The 22,169-nt window shown below is 52.5% G+C and overlaps 7 protein-coding genes and 1 pseudogene across 8 annotated transcripts, besides 1 other annotated feature; 4 read left to right on the forward strand and 4 right to left on the reverse strand.

Annotated features, from left to right (window-relative positions):
- Positions 1-496: 496 nt before the first annotated feature.
- NCS57_00183800 (uncharacterized protein) lies at positions 497-1,342 on the forward strand (the record flags this gene model as incomplete). The annotated part of the gene is made up of 1 exon (XM_053051888.1): positions 497-1,342. The coding sequence occupies one exon, from the start codon at positions 497-499 to the stop codon at positions 1,340-1,342; it is 846 nt and encodes a 281-aa protein (XP_052920403.1).
- Positions 1,343-3,339: 1,997 nt separating this feature from the next.
- NCS57_00183900 (uncharacterized protein) lies at positions 3,340-4,616 on the forward strand (the record flags this gene model as incomplete). Its single annotated transcript, XM_053051889.1, has 4 exons — positions 3,340-3,483; positions 3,544-3,590; positions 3,640-4,524; positions 4,577-4,616. 4 exons carry the CDS (start codon positions 3,340-3,342, stop codon positions 4,614-4,616), a joined length of 1,116 nt encoding a protein of 371 aa, XP_052920404.1.
- A 400-nt stretch (positions 4,617-5,016) lies between these two features.
- On the reverse strand, positions 5,017-6,689 carry NCS57_00184000 (uncharacterized protein; the record flags this gene model as incomplete). The annotated part of the gene is made up of 4 exons (XM_053051890.1): positions 5,017-5,148; positions 5,199-6,191; positions 6,238-6,434; positions 6,482-6,689. The coding sequence occupies 4 exons, from the start codon at positions 6,687-6,689 to the stop codon at positions 5,017-5,019; spliced, it is 1,530 nt and encodes a 509-aa protein (XP_052920405.1).
- Positions 6,690-7,345: 656 nt separating this feature from the next.
- Positions 7,346-8,378, reverse strand: NCS57_00184100 (Zn(2)-C6 fungal-type domain-containing protein; the record flags this gene model as incomplete). Its single annotated transcript, XM_053051891.1, has 3 exons — positions 8,178-8,378; positions 7,632-8,132; positions 7,346-7,579 (listed from the first exon to the last, which is right to left on the reverse strand). Exons 1-3 carry the CDS (start codon positions 8,325-8,327, stop codon positions 7,346-7,348), a joined length of 885 nt encoding a protein of 294 aa, XP_052920406.1. The 5' UTR covers positions 8,328-8,378.
- A 1,319-nt stretch (positions 8,379-9,697) lies between these two features.
- NCS57_00184200 lies at positions 9,698-10,040 on the reverse strand (annotated as a pseudogene). Its single transcript has 2 exons — positions 10,036-10,040; positions 9,698-9,929 (listed from the first exon to the last, which is right to left on the reverse strand).
- Positions 9,698-10,040: a sequence feature.
- A 1,228-nt stretch (positions 10,041-11,268) lies between these two features.
- On the forward strand, positions 11,269-12,219 carry NCS57_00184300 (uncharacterized protein; the record flags this gene model as incomplete). Its single annotated transcript, XM_053051892.1, has 4 exons — positions 11,269-11,824; positions 11,875-11,971; positions 12,025-12,086; positions 12,155-12,219. The coding sequence occupies 4 exons, from the start codon at positions 11,269-11,271 to the stop codon at positions 12,217-12,219; spliced, it is 780 nt and encodes a 259-aa protein (XP_052920407.1).
- Positions 12,220-14,352: 2,133 nt separating this feature from the next.
- On the forward strand, positions 14,353-16,443 carry NCS57_00184400 (uncharacterized protein; the record flags this gene model as incomplete). The annotated part of the gene is made up of 2 exons (XM_053051893.1): positions 14,353-15,626; positions 15,675-16,443. The coding sequence occupies 2 exons, from the start codon at positions 14,353-14,355 to the stop codon at positions 16,441-16,443; spliced, it is 2,043 nt and encodes a 680-aa protein (XP_052920408.1).
- Positions 16,444-17,817: 1,374 nt separating this feature from the next.
- NCS57_00184500 (C2H2-type domain-containing protein) lies at positions 17,818-21,907 on the reverse strand (the record flags this gene model as incomplete). The annotated part of the gene is made up of 4 exons (XM_053051894.1): positions 17,818-18,519; positions 18,578-20,600; positions 20,653-21,550; positions 21,850-21,907. The coding sequence occupies 4 exons, from the start codon at positions 21,905-21,907 to the stop codon at positions 17,818-17,820; spliced, it is 3,681 nt and encodes a 1,226-aa protein (XP_052920409.1).
- Between the last annotated feature and the right edge of the window lie 262 nt (positions 21,908-22,169).

Consider the following 22,169-nt stretch of genomic DNA (forward strand, 5'->3'; position numbering starts at 1 on the left):
GGCTCTTGCGTGGCTAGCACTGGAATCTGCTCAGCCTTGCCGTCCTGCTTCTTTCGCGCTTGAGCTTGCTCACATTGATCCTACGATTTGCAGCTACCCCGAGTGGAGCCCGAGTATCTCACGTGTGCTCAGTGAAGGCCCAGTCCTGAAGATTACGTCTCAAGGTCCAGATCCCGGCTTCATCTCCGCGCCCCTTAGGTTCCTCGGCACGCAACATGACTTGTATGCTGCCATAAACGGAGACAGCTTTGTTGCCGAGCTTCACAGCAACTCAAGCGTTGGAAGCTTCGAGTTCAGCACCAACTACATCTTCAAGTCTACAGCACTCACTACTTATGCAATAATACAAGATAGGCACTTACTAAGGGCTACAGTATAACAATATTAATTTCCCCTCACTAACGCTTTTAATTTATTCTCTTCCATCCCGACTACTCTTCTGTTAAGACTATAACTCGCTCAAGCCCGCGGCGACGGTTCCCAATCCCTAGTCAGCATGGCCCCATCTGCAAGGAAGCGCCCCAGAGTCGTCGAACCCAAACCTCTGCCATCCAAGGTCAAATATCACAACGTTACCTTCAAGGATCACACCGGCAACCCGGCCCTCATGTCGTGGTCCGGGTCAGGGAACAGGGCCAATCTACCTTATTTGCCCTCTTGGATCTTCTACATGGTTAACCCAGAAATCCCACGCGACTTTGACGGCTGCAAATTCGTTTTTGGTCTTGAGAGGGGCGGCCGTCTGCTTTATAGCACCGGCGACTTCAGATACGAGTTCTTTTTTTTACCCGGTGCTACCGCCGAAGAATGTGTTGCGCATTATCGTGGCGAGATTGCTGCTCGAGGTACCATGTGGCGCCAGGTCCGCAAGGTGAAGATGGCCTTGAAGGAGAAGAAGAAGCATGAGGCGGGTGGAGAAGGAGTGGATGATTCAGCTGAAGAGCTGTCTTCTGGCGATGATGATGAGCCTCAGTCCGGTAGCACAAGTGAAGGACTCCCGGGCTTACCTTGGGTGAAAAGGAGTAGGGACTGGTATTTCACCAACTACCGTAGCTGGCTCTTTATGTATTTAGATGCAGACATCCAATGGGGTCCTGATCAAGATCATAATGTCTGCCTCGTTAAATTTGACCCCATGCCCATCGAATGGGAGGAAGGTGAAACGGTCAGATGGGATCCGATGGAACACCCTGTTCATTCCGAGCATATGAAGGCGAGGGAGAGAGTGGGTGACAAGGACGGGCTCATACGTTGGATGGGCGACAGAAGTAATGACCATTGGGCGCGAGAGGCTAGCGAAGCTACCGATGACGTTCAAGACCTCGGCTGGGAGACTTGGTAATGGCAATCCGGAGCCAAGTTTCGTTTTCTGGTGGTTCTCCTTGGCCCCCTGATGACGCCATAGCCTAGACTCATGACAAAAACTAGCTTCAACTTGAATCCGAGAAAAAAAATAGACATGTTTTTAACAGGCATGCGACTTTGATGATTATACATAGCGCAATCGTTCCATGATATCTACCGGTACATTTGAACACCCCCTGGTAAGCCTTCTAGAACGGCCCAGCAGCGCCCTTGCCCTCGTCCCACAGTTCCTTGAAGTTACTCTGCGTCCAAATGTCTGGTTGCAAAGGGTTCGGGGCCTTGTGCGTAAATGCTGCCTTTGGGAACTTGAGTATCGACGCCGAAATGAGACCTCCCGAGTGAAGCACGTTGTCGAGCCACTTCTTCTCGTTCGGCTCACCTTTAAACGCGGACTTGTAATTTGCCGTAGTTGCTGTGAGCTAATTGCTGGCTGAAGTCTCGATGTTGGTTAGAAGAGAATCGATCTAGAAGCAATAAAGGTCACGTAAGCCGGCCCCGCGTGGGGTTGTCATATTTAGCCGGGAGTCGACCTTCGACCAACAAGTCGAAAAATTGCCGAATGAGCTGCGCTTCGTAATCATGCTTAGCTATATTAGACACGCTAGTCAGTCTCCCATATGAACCGTATAGCAGTGGGAGTGCAAACTTACTGATAAACTCGCCGGCATCGACCTGGTTTTCGTTCAACTTTTCCAACTTTGCTTCACATGCGCTGGCCGCAGGCTGCTTTTTTTTTTTTTTTTTTTTTTTTTTTTGGATACCCATACCAACGCTGGATCGCACTAACGGCTTTGGCCTATCCGCAGGACTTGTACGTAGGAAACTCTAGTTCTATTTCGTCTCCATTGTGTGCCCATTTCACGGGCTGGTTTCTTGCGCGCGGCTCAAGCACATTCCGCACATGAGAGGCACGACGAGCGTTTGAGGATTCGGATTCGACAGGGCATGTTTCCTCGCCAGAGCGGTACGGATCGATCCAGCAAACCTCATCGTCCCTCTTCAACACTTCGCCGTCTGCTGCCCCAGCTTGCATGCAATGTTTCCTTTGTCTTTTCGTAAGCGACCTCCAAATCTCGCCCACTCTCGCACCGTAAACCTTGTACTTTCGCACAAGGTCTTGGTGGAGGTCTTGAAGTGTCTCCGGGTGTGAAATTGCCATGTTGATATTGGGCAGAAGTCCGATTAGTGCAAGACCAGAGCGCGGCGACTCGAATTTGGCTGCCAATAACGGCGATTGATTCCTTGAGATAAAAAGGAGATTCTGAATGGAGACAATTTCTCGTCGGGGAGAAAGCTTGGAATCTGAGCACGTCACGTGTCTGGTTGTTTAGGCAGGTAGGTATGTGTTAGGTAGTGTGGAGGACGCGACTTCCATCTCTGCAGTGACAGGCCTTAGTCAGCCATGGCGGCTTTCGAGGGGGTCGAGTCTCAAGTGTGAAGAGTTGCGGATGGCTGAATTGAGTATGCCGCAGGGAAAAGGCATAAGACCCGAATCACACAAGCAGGAGAACACACTACGCAGCACCAGTTCAACGCATTCCAATCAATCCAGGGCGGGTGCATAAGGGGCTGATCGGTTACCAGGTCCTTGGGACGGACCCCAGCACCGGTCAGCCAAGCGGAGTCCACGTGACCGTTCTGGCTGCAACCAACAGCTTGAGCATCAATGCTTTGAGGTTATTTCATCTAAGTTAAAGAGGGAGAAGCTCCATCAAGCTTTGTTCATCCCACAAGAGCCAATACTTGTCCCCAGCCAAACGGGGAGTCACAGACGAAAGATGGACTGACAAATGGGTCTCAGACCCCTGGAAATATCGCGTCTTCATTCCGGCGAATAGCGGGGTAATTAATTTAGCTGGCTCCCGCGATACCTCTCCCTGCCGCCTTCAAAGAACACTTCCCAGCGCACTAGAGAGAGCGGAACCCCCACATCGTCACACCCGAGCTGTCTGTTGCCGAGCCTTTAGAACCGTCATGTCTAGCCCCAAGTCTGATCAAGACGCCCCGAGATCGCCTTCGAAGTCGTCGCCGAAGTCCCCGAAGTCGCCAGCCGAGGTGGTCCAATCGTCGTCCCCTGGCGATACCACGTCCCACCCGACAAACACGCAGATCCCCTTTGTACGTTGCTTCGACCCCAACTTTGACAGACCGGGGTGTTAATTTAGGTCGATCGGATAGAACCAGGATGATGCTGGAGAGGATTCCGCATATGAGGATGATGGAAGGCGAGTCGGGCTTGCTTGTGGCGCGCACCGTTGGCTAACGTTTTGCTAGCATTGTGTCGTCAACCGCGTCTCTTTCGGAAAGCATCTTTGACTACCGCAACCTCCACGGGCGAACGTTTCAGAACTCGAAAACGACCGAATATTGGGGTCCCAACGATGATAGACAAAATAATGGCCTCGACATAGCGCACCATTTCATGGTGATGCTCAAGAACGACCGCCTATTTGACGCGCCCATCACTCACATGTCCAAGGTCCTCGACGTGGGCACCGGTACCGGCATCTGGGCTATCGACATGGCAGACGCGTACCCAGAGACCGAGATCATTGGTACCGACATCAGCGCCATCCAGCCCAACTGGGTGCCCCCAAACTGCGCTTTCCACATCGAAGACGCCCAGCTCGAATGGACGTTCCGCCCCGAGAGCTTCGACTTTATCCACATCCGCGCCCTCTACGGCAGCATCAGCGACTGGGGTGAACTCTACCGCCAGGCGTACGCGGCACTGGCGCCCGGTGGATGGATCGAGAATATGGAGATTAACATCCACTTGCACAGCGATCTGCCCGAGATCAGGGACGACCCCGATCACATCTTTAAGCGCTGGGCCAAGGTATTCTGGGACGCGACGGACAAGATGAACAGAACGCTCCGCATCGCCATGGACGGCACCATGCGCAAGCTCATCACCGAAGCCGGCTTCGAAAAGGTTGTGGAGAAGACGTATCAAGTGCCGTGCGGTGCTTGGAGCAGCGACCCAAAGATGAAGCAGATTGGCGCGTACAACCTGGCATTCATGGACGAGAGCTTGGAGGGCTTCGCCTTGTTCATTTTGCGGGAGATTATGGGATGGGAATACGACGAGGTTCAGATGTTTGTCATGGAGATGCGCCGGGCCATACGTAACACCAAGATTCGGCCGTACTATCTCATGTAAGTGATGCTTTGAGCTCGTTCCTCGTTCTTTGGCTTACCCACTCCACAGGACCAATGTTTACGGACAGAAGCCAGGGACAGCCCAGTAGTCCTTTCTTCTCTGCCCTCTTAGCGGCCTCGGAGATATGCCCGCTGTATGGGCTAGGTCTTGACTGCCATTCGTCGCCAAGCGTTGATTTATCACGACATTTACTTTGATTGGCTCTGGTTTTTGGATATGAACAGCCCCAGACAGAATGATTTCACCCATATTGAGCATATATGTAGATTGGGGATGATATTACGGGAATGTCGATACCCTCCTTTCAACTGAAACGATAAAAAGAAATAAACGTTATGGCAAACTGGGACTGACGTGATCAACCTGAAAGAACACTCCGAGCGCTTGACAGTATACATATCCGGGGACATCAACAGCATAAATCGAGTTCCATCTCAATCATTATACAATCTTGGATCTGGATAAGAATAGCTTGAGTCCCTCTCTCACTAGATTTTGGATCTGCTGGTTCGATCCATTGCCTGCACCCACATGTCGGATATGGTAAACAGACCGAGCGAGTTTCGAGCATCCCACGGTTTCGTTGGATTCACAAGAGCCAGGTCAAAGTGGCGCATCAACTATGTTCAAAGTTAGATATCAGCAGCAAGAAACTTTCTCCCTTGCTTACCTCGAATATGGTCTTTCCAAGCTCGAGATGGGCCACTGGTTTGCCTAGGCACTGGAACTTGCCGTGTCCAAAGACTAGCTCGCTTGTGCGGATCATGGCGGCTAGCTTTTCGGGATCTGCGTTCAGCCATCGCTCGGGTCTGAAGACTTTCGAGTCTTGGCCGTAGATTTCTTGGCTGTGGTGGATGCCGTGGCCTGAATATCCAATAGACACGCCCCCCGGCAGGAAGATGCTTTCGCCGTTCACGGTTACGGTATCACCGCCGGGTGGCGTGTCCCGGGAGAAGATGTTGACTGCTGGGGGCCACATTCGTAAAGCTTCCCGGATGACAGCTTGGAGATATGGCAGCTGCTTGGATTCGGAGATGGGAATGATGCCCTCGCCAACTTGGCCCGACTGAACTACGCTGTCGACTTCCTTCTGTAACTTTGAGTATATGCGTGGGTTCGTCATGATGTACAGCAGAGCTCCGCGGATGCCTGTAGATGTGGTGTCGGCGCCAGCAATGAGCTGTTCAAGGGCTTCTGAGCGTAACTCGGCGCCCGATAGGCCGTGACGGATGAAGGATGCCAGCATATCGGAACGTTTATCAGTGGAGTTTGCAGCACGCTCGTCAACACAGCGAAAGCAAGCATTCATCATCTTTCCAAATCCAGTATTGTCCTTTGGAGAGGGTGCAATGTAGGCGCCGATGATAGGGGCATGAGCCATCCAGCTGATGCCAAGAGCAAGAGCAAAGTTACCAGCTGCGAGACCTTCTTCGCTTGACTGGAGATATCCGTCGACGTCAGAGTCGCTACGCAGCATGCCGAACTCTTTGCCGAAGCTGATGCTGCTGATGGCGTCGAGGGTCAGGTACTGGATCTTTTGGGCAAGGTCTACGGGGACGATGAGGTCTTGAGTTGAGAGGTACTTGGTGCGGATGAGGTCGATTAGCTCCTGAACGCGGAGGTCGATGGACTTCTCGAGTTCAAGATTCTCTCGCCCAGAGTACTAGCGATGTTAGTAGACGCCATGAGTACCCATGAAAGTAACTTACTCCAGGGGCCATCTGCTTTCTTCGCTGGTCATGCTTGTCATTGTCGGTTTGGCTAAAGACGTTGTCTTTTCGATACTCGATACGACAGGCATTGTAATACCAGTCAGACCGTTTGTAGCCGGGCTTGTTGTTGACATGCATCCAGACCTCCGGAGAGGACGTGACGAGGACTGTTGGCGCAACTCTCGCGATTGGGCCTAGAGAGTGTTAGTTAGCTAAGCAAGAAATGAATCCAATATCTCACCGTATTTGTGATTCGCCTCTTCGTACCATTCATGGCAACGGTTTTGGAGCATGGCCTTGCTGTGAGGCAAATCAGTGAAGCCAGTCCATCTGGGGCCGCCGAACTGTTTGAGCTTGTTGTAAATGACCAACTTTCGGACAATTAAGAGACCCAAGCAGCATAAGAGAAGTGGCACCAAGTTGTCCAAAAGGACTGCTACCACGGCCATTGTGGCGAGCTGCAATGGGGACTTGAGATTGCAAGGATGCTGGCGAGTGGATGCAGTGACGGTCGCAAGAGATGGGAGTCTGGCCCTGGACTAAGTTGAGCATCAGAAACAAGACGGTGACCCAAGATGAGAAGGAGTGGATGGAGGGAGATGGATTCTTCAACAACCGCGCAAGAATGGAAACTTTAGCGGGCCGGCCCGTCTGGTGTGCGGGATGGGTGGAATCAAGGTGGATAAATAGCCGAGATGAGGAGAGGGGAACTTTCAGTTCGTGCTACTGCACTGCGCCTCCGGAGCATCGATAGCACATGCAAGATATGGAATAGCCGGAGCAGGGATAATCTGCTTCTCCGTTAAATGCTTAGTTTCACGCGAGGATAATTGGCTCCTTGGGCTTGCTAGTCTGGTTTCTTGTGCGTGGCTGGCGTCTTGACTTGGCTAGATCGTCCCGAGGACTTCCTTGACCGGTTGTATACGACCTTGCTTGTGACTGCGGTCGATCTCATGGCGAATCGTTTTTCTTCGATCTGGGCCATGTTCAACGTCAATCGTCGGATCGTCACATCTTGAGCGTGTCACGACTGAGGTGACAGTCTTGCGGCGTTCAAGGGTGGGGTATAATGGAGATTTCACTAATTTTGCCGGTCCTCCGAGTTTTATGCCTCAACTGTACTAGCTCCAATGCCATGCTTGAGCAGCTCTTTCGTTTTGGAGATGCATGACCGAGGTAATAAGTCCACGTAGGTCTGCTCATGGTTGTTCACATTCGTGAGCCCATAGAAGATGGAAACCAACTCTTGCAGATATGGCTGAAAAGCCTCTTGTTTGGAAGAATGGTCGTAAAGAAACTCAGCGCAGATGAATAATGGAATTGGCATTAATGGGTGAATCTGGATGTGAATGTTGGCGAAGGCTCAGATGTGACGTTTGTGAGTGGCTTACCTTGGAGAAATGTAATTCGCTCATGGCTTTTGCAAGGCTGACGATGTCTTTGATGGCAGCTACAGCGCGACTCTGGATCTCGAGATACTCGGAATTAGAATTTTCCAAGGTCGAGGAGTTGGCCGTGGACTCGATGATACCCTTGCAGTGGTACACAACCGTGGTCTGGCCGAGGATGTTGGCAAACAATAGGAGAGGATCGTGTGCCTCAGTAGGAGATGGGTAACGGTCAGATAATGCTTCAAGCCTGGTCGTGAGAATATGATCCAGCCATTGGCGTTGCAGCTCCAATTCTGAGCCCGGATCACCGTAAGCTTTTGATACTTTGTCCTGGTGATCATTCATCAGACTGCGACCGCAGATGGTGGCTAGAATGAGACACTCGTTGAATGGAGACGATGTGGTCTGACTGAAATCGGTCATTGCTTCTGATAAGAAACGACCCAGGGCAAATTGGCCGCTTTGAAATTCACTTTCTGGAGCCGGTAGACGAGTGCAGATCTGGACATTGTCAGTTTATCAGTATCTCATGGAAGGTGCACTTACCACATGCTCGTTCAAAGTAACGGGCCAGTCGTTCCGCATACTGAACAGGTGATCAAGGAAGTAAGCCATCCAAAATACGCGCCGTTTCTCCTCACTCTCGATGAATGCGTCGACTTCCGGCGGGGGAGTGAGATCCATCTTGATCGGCATATCAAGCTCATGGAAATGAAAGGCTTGAACTAAGCGAAAGGCTCGGCCAGCGCTCATCCATGCTTGTTGATGATATGTACGCATCGACTCGTATATCGCAATCAGCGCCCATGCTTGTACGAGCTCTGTGTCGTGGCTATGGGGGTCTTTGCTCTCCAGGCTGAGAGACTCCAACATCTGCTTAGCGGTTTGGTAAAGCGATTCCGCCAGATGGGTAAATTGGGTCGAGAGGAGAGATGCTAGTGCCCATGTAGTATGTTGAAGGCAAATACGTGATGTGGTCTTGTGAGATGCCTTGGACCAAGATAAGTATCGTCTCTGATGGAGAATGGGTATAGACGGATGCACACGGTCGAAATAGAGTTGATCCCTGCAAAGGTCAATAATAGGGCCCTATAGAAGCAGCTTTTTAAGGGACTATCATACAGTTCAGCGTGCATCATGCTCGTAATCTGTGGATAATTGGAAGAGGTCAGAGACAGCATTGAAGCCGACGTCAACTCAGCCAAGTGACCAGTAAAGGCCTCGGCATTTTCAGTCATCTCTGGCAGCCAGAACGGGATATCGTTATTCAGTGGTTCATCCGAAAGTCCTGTGGACGGTGTCGGCAATATCATGTCGCAGAGGCCTTCTGAATTAGACTCTCGTGGTTGTTCCACCTGCTGCTGTTTGGTGCTAACATGACTCTGTAGGAGAGCCTCAAGCTCCGATACGCGATCTTTCAAGGCCTTTATGTAGCCTTTCTTTGGCCCTCGTGTACCGCGCTGCGTCGTCCGACATATCAACCCAGACTCTTGACAGACGCGGCAAGCGGGCTGCTGTCCGTCACATCGCTGTTTGCGACGGCGACACTCATCGCACGCCGTACCAAGGCGCTGCAGTGCGCGAGCCGAGACTGAGTGTGACATGGAATTTGGCTCGATGCGTGGTTAGAATGTGAAGTCGAGAGAAATCTGACCCTCATCTGGGCTTACGAATGTGCTGGCCAGTAATCTCCGTTATGTCCGCCTGCAGGGCCACGACTCATGATAAGATTAATAAGCTCTTTGAAGTGTACCGAAGACCAATACATATTCAAATGGGGAGAGGAAATGATCGACAACATATACGGCAGTGTTTCAATCATTGAACTGGCGATGGACGACCCAGTCCCTCCAAGGCATGACAATGAATTGGTCATGATGAGGTTTGCTGCTAGATCAGACCACTTGATAAGTATAGTTAAATGAAAGAAATATCAAATTATCTACGAAAACACTTTGCATGAAACGAATTCTTCTCCCTTCTCTCAAATCTCCCTGTCCGTCTCGCAACTTTCAAACGACGGACTTTGCCCTTCTCTGGAGACGCAACAACCATTCTCCACTCACTCCATCGGCCATGTTGGTCGGGCTGTCTTCGCGCCTAGTACGGTTGGATCTTGGGCTGGGCGAGCTTCTCATCCATTCAGCGACTTTCTCCTCAGGCTCCTCAAAGATGACCTTTCCGACGACTGGATCACCCTCTATCTTGTGTTGATCCACAAACTCCTGAGCCTCCTCTCTCGACTTGAATGATTTGTGTTTTGCACCACTGTAGCCGTTTACCTGGGGTTTCGTCTCACTGCACAAACTCGTTAGTTCGAGGTCCACGCAACTGAACTTATCAGGTAACTTTCTCCCAAGTTGCGAAAACTCCCGTGGTTCTACCAATAGCGACGGCATAGAACTTCATTCTTGTTGAAGTAGCCTTCTGCTGAGTCGGGTCAAATCGTTGGAGAGGTAAAAGCCAGTCGGTAAATTCCAAGCTGGAATAGGCGGAGAGATGAGTGTCCGCTATGTGCAAGTCAAAGTGGCATTGGCTGCTGTATTTATTCTTGGATCGACTTGGGCCGCTGCGAAATCATTTCTCCTCTGTTAGGTGTGGTTGGAGCGGGAGGCCGGCCATTGACGTGTTGGCTTCCATTTTGGCTGACATGCAGATGTTGGAGGCCGGCCGCCTTGGCCTACCAAGCCAATGGGACGAAGCTTGGCTACATGGTGAAGATACCAATGGACCTATCAGTAGTTGAACCTGACCTCCATTATATCTGCAGATTTGCGGATGGACGAGTTTCGCATCTGCGTTGATACTGAACGCAATGGCGCGTTTGAGATGAGCGATTGAGCCCAAGCGAGGGATTGTCTGGTACATTGTCCAGGACAATTGATCCATGGAGTGGTAATCTAACCAAGTCTTGCATCTCAGTGTAATCAATATGCAATTATAATCAGATCAATATCTCTGATCCTAGGCATGCTCGAGCAGCAGCTTTCGTTGGCTCAGGATGGCCTTTCTTTGTTTCGGCTTAGCTCAGGGGGATCAGACAGAGGCTGGTGATGACAGTGGGGCACGTCGTATGAGCTGAAGTTTGTCAGTTTTGAGTTTCTCAACAGCAGCCGCATCTTTGCTTTCCATGCGCTGAGTATCAAAAGTGGCATGAAAATCGCCGAGCCGGGCCGCCAGGGGGCTTTCAAAGTCGAGGCCTCCCACTCGTCGTCCGACCCGGCCGTGTCATAGCCGTTGACAATACCAGACTGGTTTGTTCCCGGGCGGAGAAATTCTCTGCAGACGATGTAAAGCGCCATGCCATCATGAACCTCGTCGCGCCCAATCCAGCAACGACTGATAAGCTCTCGGAGATGACAGCAATAGCCGCATCAGACCTGGTTAATATTACCTCGTGGCGTCGCCTGAATACCTCAGGTGCGTCCACAAAGAGGCCATTACCCCTCTAATTCGCGTTCTTGTTGAGTCTATGAGGCAATCTGTTCTCATCTCAATCACCAGGTTCTAGGTATAAATCCCCGGCTTTTCCCAGTTGATTAGACGTCGTCCGCAAACTCGGATGAAAGAATCTTCTGGTGAAAAAACATCACAGCATTCCGCATCCCGGCCCCGCAAAAAGATAATAGCCCTCACCATGGTGCTCACCCTTGGTATCGTCCTCCTCGCGTTCGCCGCATTCTGTGGGGCAAAGGACACAGCCCCATCTGAAGCCCAGAGGCTCGCCGTCATCTTTGAAAAGAGCAAGATCACCGACACTGTTCTTACAACTGTCTATGACATTGAGGAGAACGACAAGAAGTTTCACTGCGCAGCTTGCAGCAACAAGCTTACCATCTCGGATCTCAAGCTCGATGTCGAGTTCAACGTTGATGACTACGGCCATGGAACCCTCCGTGTGAGCGAGTCTGAGTTCGTTGTTGATGCGACTTCCAAGGTTATTAGTGGTATCAGCTGTTCGACGAGCTACAGCAAGTCTCATGTCAGGGCTGAGTGCGTGCTGCCGCTTGACTCTCACCACAAGCCTCTCGGCCGTCCTTTCCGGCCTCATGACGCGGTGGATCATCTTTACCACCCTCACCGTCCTCACCACCTCGAACGCCCTCATCATCCCCATCACCCTCACTTTCGCTACAGGGTAGGACCTCAACTGACGGATAAATTGCCAAAATACACTGGATATGTCCCCATCCGTAAGTGCAAAGTGTTGGAAAGATGGACGTAGAACTAATGATGTATATAGACCAGCAAGTTGAGCGACCGTACCCAGTGAAGCCTGATCCCATTCCCCATCCGGTGGATGACGGCGAGGACACCCGGCCATATTCCCACCGACCCGGGTACGCATCTTTCCAACCCTATACAAGACTGAAGCAGGCTAACTGTGATGTAGACGGGGAAGTTCGGAGCCGCCCAAGACGTATCCTACCATCTCCAAGAGAGGAGAAATGCCATGTGAGTGGGCTCGGCCGTGCGGGAAGGTCTAAACATGTGGGAACACAAGCCTAACTATGTGGTTCAAGGGGGAGGATGCGAAGTGAACAAGTACGCGGACAGGAACAAGACGCTCCCCCACTGGAACTGTTGAATTGGCCGCTGATGGTGCCTTTGAATAAAAGAGACTCTTTGCTTCTCTGATCGGTTGATGCACCTGGGCTTGTTGGTTGAGATCATAAGTTACACCACCTCGAGTTTGCATGACTCTTGAGTCGATACCGACAAAACAGGAATTCATTGACTTGTCTTGGATGAATTGTTCTCTCGTTCTCTCCCTGCGTAATCTCCACAGCAATTACCCTATGGCCTGATGGAATAGGTAATAGCTCTGGCCAGCCGCAGCTCAAGTGGCTTAAGAGAGAGTCGTCTATCCCCTCCCCATACCAAGAGGAAGGAAACGAACAGGATGTGGATGACTCATGAATGGTCACTCATCACTTTTGCGTTGCCCTTGGCATTAGTCGTATTCTGGAAGCTGATTGCGTTCTCAATTCTTGAGGCCTCTTGAGGCCATTAAGCTCAACATGGGACGTCAGTCAGCCAGCCTTTGGCTTGCGCCCACAAGGCGAAACCTGGTCTGCTTGTTTACACTCTGACGTACAGCCGCGGCAACCGCATCTGCTGCCCTACTTCAAACCTGCGGGCTTCAGGTAAGTAATGCAAGGCGTTGCTGACTGCCAGCCACGTCCGCGGCTGGCAATACCAAAGTGCATATTATTGACAGACGAGGTTCCATGGGGTCAAGAATTTGGTGGTGATTGGTGGTAATTCGTGAACTGGTAGGGCTGACAACCGAACCGAGATGCTGGCTGATCGGTGTTGATCCGGAAGACCTGGGGTCTGGGCTGGTCTCTCGGGAGGTGCGATTCTTGGCAGTCTTGGCGTGCTTCTTTGGGTTGCTCGTGAATCAGTCATTTCTCAGAAGAGAATAAATAGTCAGATCACAACTTCATGGTGGGTGAGATTCTGCGAGAGGCATCTTGTGACGACAATTGAGTGAGCACTTTACCTGTTTGAATTCTGTGCATGATATCTGGGGAACCTTTCAGCTTGGGTCTTTGCATGTGTACGTCTATCTGTCTCAGAACTGCAAGGCTCGCTTTTGCACTTCCAAGCGAGGCTCGTTCCTGGGAGCCTCGTTCCGAGGTGACAGCTTCTCGCAAGGCTCTTCTCCAATGGCTTCTCGCTTATTGTTACTCCTCTGAGAGTTTCCTTGACAAAACCCTTGGTCGGAGGCGCGGGTCTCCTCCGTGCCGCTTCAAGAGGCCCACCCGGGTTCGAGACCTGGTGAGCAAAGCCTTCGTTCACACAGCTCTAGACCTTGTTTGGCTGTAGCCTGTCTGACAAGGGTAAATAAACATTGATGCTAGCCGCATAAGCTTAAACGAATTACCGGGCGTCTGAGAGGTCCTGGGCCCCAGCGCTGAGACGGGTTGTGTACCAGCTTACCATAACCGCGACAGCCCTTGGATGGCCTAGAATCCACTGAAGGCTGCCTCGCCTAGAGACACTGTGCGGTCTAGTCCATAGTGCAAGGTTGACTTGGCCATGCCAAGACCTCTCCCTTCAGCCGTCTCTCGAGCATCCGTCAAAAAGCGGCGATGTGGCTTTCTAGTCGGCGACCTACAAGTGGCGTGGCTTGCTTTGGCTACTGGACTAGTGATAACCTGCATCTCCGTGGCGTCCACCACAACAAAGAGGCAACCCAACCATGGCGTCGCAAAGCCCCCCGCGGCAGGTCCAGCCCTCTTGCGTTGTTCTCGTTGTGGTTTATCTGCCGGCGAGGTTGGGAAACATGCTTTGGAAAGTACTGAAGCCCTGTGGAGCAGAGGTGGGCGAATGGACAGCTGACAATGCTGTCATTGGACCCCAGAAGCAAACACTGAGGCCATTTCTCACCGATCCTTCAGCCCTAGACGCTGGGGGGACCCACCCATTGGCATGGTGGCTGCCGTGCTACCGCTCCAAAGTTGGCACTAGGGGTGTGTTGCCTCAGCTCGCATCATGGGCCTTTCAGCTCTAAGCCTCAAAACCTCGCCTACTGAGACGACAACTCATAGGGCGGGGTTGCCGTTGCTAGGGAAAGTTGGGGAGGAGAGGTATATATAGAGGCGAGGTCCAGCCCTGACTGGTGATCGGTGACAACTCCTGACAAGACATCTACGGTTCGCTCTTTGATCTTTGGCAATCCCTAAGCCATCCTCAGAACGCACAAGTCAACACCATGCGTCCCTCAAGCGGCCTTATCCTGGGCCTTCTCGCCGTCAAGGGTCTAGCCCAAACGGCTGCCGACACTGGGGCCCCAGCTCCGGATATCGTCACACGCGATGACACCGGAAGCGGAGAGACTGGCGGCGACGCTGGCGGCGACGTCCCCGCCAATACGGAACCTGAACCCCAGCCTAAACAGCCAACACAAAGTGAGCCATTACCCGATGATACGCCGCCTGAGGTGTCACCAACAGGTGCTGAGGAAGGTCCGGAAGTGCCTTCAGGGGAACCAGAACCAGAAGTGCCCGGCGGGGCTCGTGAAGGACCCTCTGAGCCTGCTCCCGAAGATCCTTCTGAAACTCCCTCGGAAGCTCCAGAAGTTCCGCCCGAAGCTGCTACGGAGGGGCCCGCGGAAACCCCGTCAGAAACTCCAGGTGAGCCTTCCGAGGCTCCAGCGGACCTGACGACGACAGCCGCGGAGCCTGAGACACAGGCACCTACTACCCAGGCGCCTGGTACACAGACACCTGAGGCTCGGCCGCCTGCAGATTATGATGGAACAGTTACGCTAACTCCGGCCGTTACAACACCAACAGACGATGATGAGCCCGCCCCTACAGGATCCTCCGGCGGCGAAGACACTAAGCCCACCGGTGATGCTGAGCCCGAGCCCGAGCCGACCGTTGAGACGGGGGATGGCGACGACGATACCCCTGAAGAAACTGGAGGATCAGGGGAGACCGGGACACCTGAAGAGACACCTGCAGAGACACCTGCAGAGACACCTGCAGAGACGCCTGCAGAGACGCCTGCAGAGACACCTGCAGAGACACCTGCAGAGACACCTCAAGAGACTGGAGGTTCCGATACCGAGGCGCCCGAGCCTACGAATACCGAAGATGTCGAACACAAGACGATCTCGCCCACAGAAGAGCCTACTGGTGCTGCCACCAACCCCTCGTACCAGAGCCCGGACGCCACGACAGGCAACGATGATGATGGTGAAGCTACTGCGACGGACGATGACAAGCCTGAGGAGACTGATAGCAGCGAGACGACGGGGACGGACGATGATGATACCCCGGCCACCACGGGTAGCAGTGATGATGATGATGACGCCGAGGAGACCGCCGTAGCGACGAAGACTGCTGGAGGTTCTGGAGACAAGACTTCGTTCACGACTGTTGCTACTGCTGCTGCGACAAACAAGTCCATCGACCTTCCTCTTGACGAAGCCAAGCCTGGTCAGAACGCCAATTTTGACACGGTCGGTGGAAAGAAGGTCATGTAAGTCTCATCCCCCATGTCACTCCCGCATTTGACTAACAAAAGCAGTGTCCTCTCCCCCAAACCCAACTCCAAGGCCGACTGCACCATCAACGTCGAGTCACCCCTCGACATCCCTAAGGACGACTACGTCCGCGTGGTCGCCTCGGTCAAGGTGCAGAAGCCCGCGGGCTCCAGCTCCGACAAGACCGAGGTCAACCAGGTGGTCAAGGGGTGTATCTTCAAGATGATGGTGGACGGCTCGGATGTGTACAACTCGGAGCTGCAGGAGACGGACGGCAAGTTCCAGGATCTCACTAGCAACAGCTTCCAGGCGACCAACAACAAGCCCAAGATTCAGATGGTCCAGGAGTGTGGTGAGCAGCCTTTTGAGTTGACTGTTGCCAAGGCTAGGATTTCGGATATTGGGTCTGGATCTTCTGGAAGCCGGGGTGGTTCTGGTGATAGTGGTGGCAGCGGTGGCAGCTCTGGTGATGATGAGGATGGTGATGACAAGGAAGGGGGCTCTGGCGGTTCTGGCGGTTCTGGATCTGGGTCTGGTGGCTCTGACTCCGACTCCGACTCAGGTTCCGGTGGCTCTGGCTCTGGCTCTGGTTCAGACTCCGGCTCTGGATCGGGCTCTGGCTCTGATTCCGGCTCTGGCTCCGGCAGCGACTCGGGTTCCGGTTCCGACTCTGGTTCCGGAGACTCGGGCTCGGGCTCGGGCTCAGGTGATGGCGGCAGCAGCACCACTCCTGCCAACACGGCCGGCCACGGTTCCATCATCAACATGGCCCTGGTCTACGCCCTGCCTCTCGTCTTGGCTGCTCTGTTTTAATGTTGGGTTGCATACATATGATGGTTTTGGACTGGTAATCTGAGGCGCACTGTACATGCCTCCATGCATTAGTCTATACAGTATGATGATATGGCCGCGATGGCTATGATGGCTTATGGATAGGATTAATGGATATGTTGGATTTTGCTGAGTAAACAATCCCTAAGTGAAATACGGGTGAATTCGGGTAAACAGGGTGACGTTCCGTTCAAACCGCCTCAACAGCTGTCTGCCTCTACGAGTCATGTTGGAAAAGAGTAAACGTTGAAGCAATTTCTAACAGGTCTGGTGCCTGAACCTACTTTCCACCCAACAAGGGTCTTCCTAGTCCTAGATCTGACCGCCCGAGATCTTGCTGCCTGAAGGAGCTCAGCCGACCTAGTTGCTGGGGAACAGGAGCTCAGCTGGGAGCTCCCACCCAAGCCACCCGACGGGAGCTGGCCGCAGCTCTAAGCCGCGCTGGACACGCGTATGGCTGAAGTGGCGGCGTCTTAGTGGTGTTGAGAATAGCTCTGCCTTGGGTAGTACAGCAGCCGGGAGTTGGCGTTTCAGACAGGGTGGTGGTGGCGTGCATGGGGTGTGACACTGAGCTTGATAGTGTATGACAAGAGTAGACTGGGAAGTTTAGTTGGCCACGCTTCACTCAAAAAGTTGGCGCGTATTCTGTCGACTTGTTTCAAGGCTGTGGCGCTGCCTAACGTTAGGGAACTCGCGGCGAAGCCATCGTGAGGAGGCATTACGAGTTAGACTGGCAAGTCGATTTCCCCGATGTTTATGTTTCCTCATCATTCTTTGATACGAGAACTGCCTGATTTAAAGTCACCTTAAATTAATAGAAACCGAATCATCCCCGAAAAGGTCCCGGCCAAGTGTTGCTTGTTTCACTTCTTGTCTTGCGCCTTCTTCAACACCATCTACGGTTGAGGATTTGTTTCTCGGCTGTTTACAGATGTGGCATCAGTTATTCTCATTTCCCGGCGATTATCACTACTCGAATCCGGCAACTACTGTTAGGGCAGAGCCCGTATATTTCATTACCCTTCGTTGATCTCTGGGGTTACGGGCTCTCATGTCAGTGCCCAGACGGTTTATGCAACAAGCCGATTGGCGTTCTTAAACTATCATGGAGCCCTAAATTCTTTTTTCTGGAGTCTCCTGTATCGTATGAACGTCTTATGACTTCCTTGGGCGCGGCAATGCGGCATGGTGAACCTCGTAGGGTAAGCCCAGACTCTTGCTTGATTTACCGGCTGCTTTTAACATCAATATTTGCATGTCGCTGTCCTATCTATTATCTACATAAGCTATTCGAATTCCTCCTGGGACAAGGCAAGCGCTTCTTCAGCCGAGGACTCGGAAAGGCTATCCCCTATGCTAGGTTCCCTCTGCCTCGTACGGACCGTACAACCAAACACGAGCCTCCCCGTCGGCAGAGGCAGTGGCGAAGATGCCTCCCCCGGGGCTAACGGCAACCGAATAAATTGTATCCATATGGCCTTGAAGCCTGAATAGTGCCATGCCTGTTTTTGTATCCCAGAACTGCAAACTACTATCCCTAGACCCGGAGAGCAGCCCGTTTCCGTCAGGGGTGAATGTAACAGAGTTGAGAATGTTTGTGTGACCTTGGATAGTCTTGATACACTTCACTTCCCATGTGCTTTGAGGTTGAATGGGCATGCCGAGATGCCACACCTTGATAGTTTGGTCGAAGCTGGCTGAGACAAGGGTCTCGCCGTCGGGCGAGAAGGCGACCGAAAGAACAGGGTTTCTGTGCCCTTCAGGGCCTTCAAGGCGCATCAGACGTGCACCTGTGCTGGTTTCCCAGACCGTTATGCTTGCGTCTTCTGACCCTGAAGCGATAAGTTGCATATCGGGTGAAAAGGTGATGGATACGATCATGTCTCCGGTGGAGAGGGTACGGGTGTTAGCCCGGGTGTTGACATCCCACAAACGGACAGTCCCATCGCTAGCACCTGAAATAATACTTCTTCCATCAGGAGAGAATTCTATCGCGTGGATGTCCCCCTTACGCCCCTCGAGTTGGGCTAAGACTGTACCAGATTCGATGTCCCACAACTGGCCATGTCAGTATTTAGTTAAGTTGAAGCTGGATACAGGCAGGAAATTGACTCACGCAAACCATACCATGATCGCCACCCGTAGCCAGGTAGTTATCATCAGGGCTGAAGGTCACGCTGCTTATATATATACTCTGGTCCGTATGGGGAGTATTGTGATCCAGGACACACACCTGCTCACCAGTCTGTATGTCGAAAATTCGGGCTGTGCGGTGACTGCTAGTCGCTATGTGCATGCCATCGTGACTGAACCGCACGCTGGTGACAGGAAAGGAATGTTCAAGTACGTGGACTAGATCGACGTCGAGATCTCGTTGCAGTTTGGGGTTAAAGACGGCATGCCAATCTTGCCCAACCTTCTTGTAGAGAGTAGGCACAGAGTTGAGGTTGATCTCGGCAGAAGAGATGCCAGCGGTGACGTCCCCAGCATTATACGGAACTGAATGGTAGGCCTCGGACGACTGGCGACTCGCTGGGGAGTCCGCATGCTGCTGCAAAAGCTGGATGATGGCCTCATCGCCGTTCCTGGTGGCTAGTGACAGCGCCGTGTCGCCCCTGTTGTCTTTCATTTGGGCGTCAGCTCCTATCTCCAGGAGTATTCGGACGATGGCCTCGTTTCCATTCCAGGCGGCGTAATGTAGAGGTGACTTTCCATCCTCAGTCTTGGACTCAAAATCGGCTCCCAACTCAAGCAGCATTCTGACGACAGCCTCGTTTCCATCCGAGGCGGCGAAATGCAGAGGTGACTTTCCATCCTCAGTCTTGGACTCAAAATCGGCTCCTAACTCAAGCAGCATTCGGACGATGGCCTCGTTTCCATTCCAGGCGGCGAAATGTAGAGGTGACTTTCCATCCTTAGTCTTGGACTTAAAATCGGCTCCCAACTCAAGCAGCATTCTGACGATGGCCTCATCCCCACCCCGGGCGGCGCAATATAGGGGCGACTCTCCACTATCACTCCTAGAGTTAACATCAGCTCCTAACTCAAGCAGCATTCTAGCAATGGCCTCATTCCCACCCCAGGCGGCGCAATATAGGGGCGGCTCTCCATCGTCATTCCTGGAGTTAACATTAGCTCCTAACTCAAGCAGCATTCTGACGATGGCCTCATTCCCACCCCGGGCGGCGCAATGTAAGGGCGACTCTCCATCGTCATCCCTGGAGTTAACATTAGCTCCTAACTCAAGCAGCATTCTGACGATGGCCTCGTTTCCACCCAAGGTGGCCCAATGTAGAATCGTGTGGCCATACCAGTCCTTGGACTCAAAATCGGCCCCCTTCTCGATGAGTCGCTCGAAGGTGACCTCATGGCCATTCTTGGCGGCCCACGATAGCACCGTCAGGCCATTACGGTCCCGGCATTCCAATCTTGCCCCCATGGCTTCGCTGATCTCATATGGCAAAGCTGGCTGGCTGCCCAAGGCTTTAACAGCAGCATGTCTGACTTTCTCGTCCTGGTCTCCCAGTTGTTGGACCAGGGCGTTCAACGATGCCACTTCTGGATCGTGAGTAACTTTCCAGTGGGTAAGCTTGGAGCTATACCCCGCTTCCTCGCTGGTGAGTAGCTTGGAGAAGTCGGCTGGGTTCTGTCCATAATCTCCAGGTGCAGAAAAGCCGAGGCTGCTTATCTGCGACCTGGAATGGCTGAGTTTTTCCACTTGCACCGAGTCGTTGGTTCCCCCCAAGTCCTGATCTTCTTGGGTGTTGGGCAAGATGAAGAGAGCCATATCCTCCATATGCATGGCCAAATGTCCCTGCAACGCCAGAAACGAGAGCTCCTCTCCACACACTAGGCATTCCTCTTTCTCACCATTCATACCATCATCTTGTTGATCGCAGAGATTCAGGATCACATCCAAATGCGCCGGTGAGATTGATTCTCCATAGTGCTCCTGGACATGTGCTAACATTTCCGTCCTGCTAGAAGATGTCTTGGGGCACTCTTTGCAGACATACTTGCGCCGGTGAATCTGGAGCTCGTGGTATATCCACTCGTGGCGGCTGACGTACAACTTGTCAGGATTCTGGCAGTGTTCGAATGTGCAGATGTATGGACGGAGATCACGGAATACATGGCGCCTATGGGTGTGGTTAGTAGGGTCTAACTAATGCGTGATAGGACTCAATGTACTTCCACGACTGCCTCCTCTGCATCTCGCTAGAATCGAGGGTAATTCCACAGTACGGACATGGAAAGGTCGCTTTGCCGTCCGTCTTGGGGGGGTCCGGGACAGCGTTGGACCTGCCTTGGCCAACATTCGTGGGAGTGTAGATTGTCCGCGGCCGAGCATTTGTCTTGGTATCGTGGACATCTGAGGCGGTAGCTGTGGAGAAGCTCTGCTTGGACACGGTTGACGTTGGGCCTGCTGGCGGGAACTTGACGCTCGGCAGTTTGAGAGTGGATGCCTGGCTTCCTAACTCCTCCTTGATTTCTGATGCTTTGACAGGAGGCTTTACCAAGACCGGCAAGGTCTGGGACGAGGTGTCTTTGTCCTGCGTGGAAACATACGGATGATCGGCCCAGTACCGAAGCTGCTCTCGGCGCCTCGTGTTCGCCCTTGCGAGTCGTTGGCAGTACCACAGAATGTTACCGACCTCGTCAGTTGCCAAGCTGTGTCTCTCTTCAGCAGGGGGCTCATTCTCACAGTTGAGGCTCTGCCCGCTCTTGGTCAAGCCGCGCCACTGCAGTATCTTTTCTATGGCGTGACTCTCATCTAACTTGCTGAAGCAAACCATGAGCGGCAGCGTGTCCGATGCGGCTGTGTGTGACTTGGAACTGACAGAGCGAATGTATTTGTCTGCTATCCTGGGCCGCCGAAGCAAGGAGGACAGGTCATATAGCGACCGAATCTGATCTGTGATTTGCTGAACGAGTAGACGGATCTTTGGCATCCTATTATGCCGAGGTTGGTCATCACCATCTGAACCAGAGTCGGAGCCAGTATCCGAGTCGTCGGCGCTGACGCTGCTGATTGAATCGTGGTCTGACCCGAGAACGGGGTCGTACTTTTTCTCGGCGATAAATGTTGCTGGAACAGGGTCAGATAAATGTCCCAGTTGCGTTGATCTATCTACTTGCCTTGGCGGAGGAGTCCACCTAGTCGCATGAAAATAGCCTCAACCAAGCCTTTGAGATCATTGTCGTGCCTGAGTGTGTCAGCTAGTGAGCCTCGAGCCCTCTCTGGAAGATCTGCTCTCATCTGGTCTCCCCAGATTTTGGCTCTTCCACACTGGTCCGATATCTCGGTGAGATCAACCTGCTTCAGCCGCACCACACGACAATTCTCGTCGTGGAGTGCTAACAGGAAAGTCTGGAATAGCCGTATACACTCATTAAATGACTTGGAGAGTGACGGCGTCGTTTCATTGGCTCGAACGGCCTCCATGGCGGTTGAGTTGAAGAATAATCTGATGGGCAAGCTTCCCACATCAAATGTCGTAGAATGGCCGTAACCTCTGGTCTTTGGAGAGAACCCTCGGTAAAAGAGGGGTTGCTAACCTCTGAGAACTGTTTTGTTATTAGCTCATGCAGTGAACTGATCCTTCATCCAATCACTGTCCAACAAAAAATGAGGCGCACACAGCCTAGTCAGAGCCTGATATGCCGAAACGCAGCGGGGCCACCATCAATCTCCCTCACCGAGTCGC

This window comes from Fusarium keratoplasticum, chromosome 1 (assembly GCF_025433545.1).
Source record: "Fusarium keratoplasticum isolate Fu6.1 chromosome 1, whole genome shotgun sequence".
In the NCBI taxonomy this organism is placed as follows: domain Eukaryota; kingdom Fungi; phylum Ascomycota; class Sordariomycetes; order Hypocreales; family Nectriaceae; genus Fusarium; species Fusarium keratoplasticum.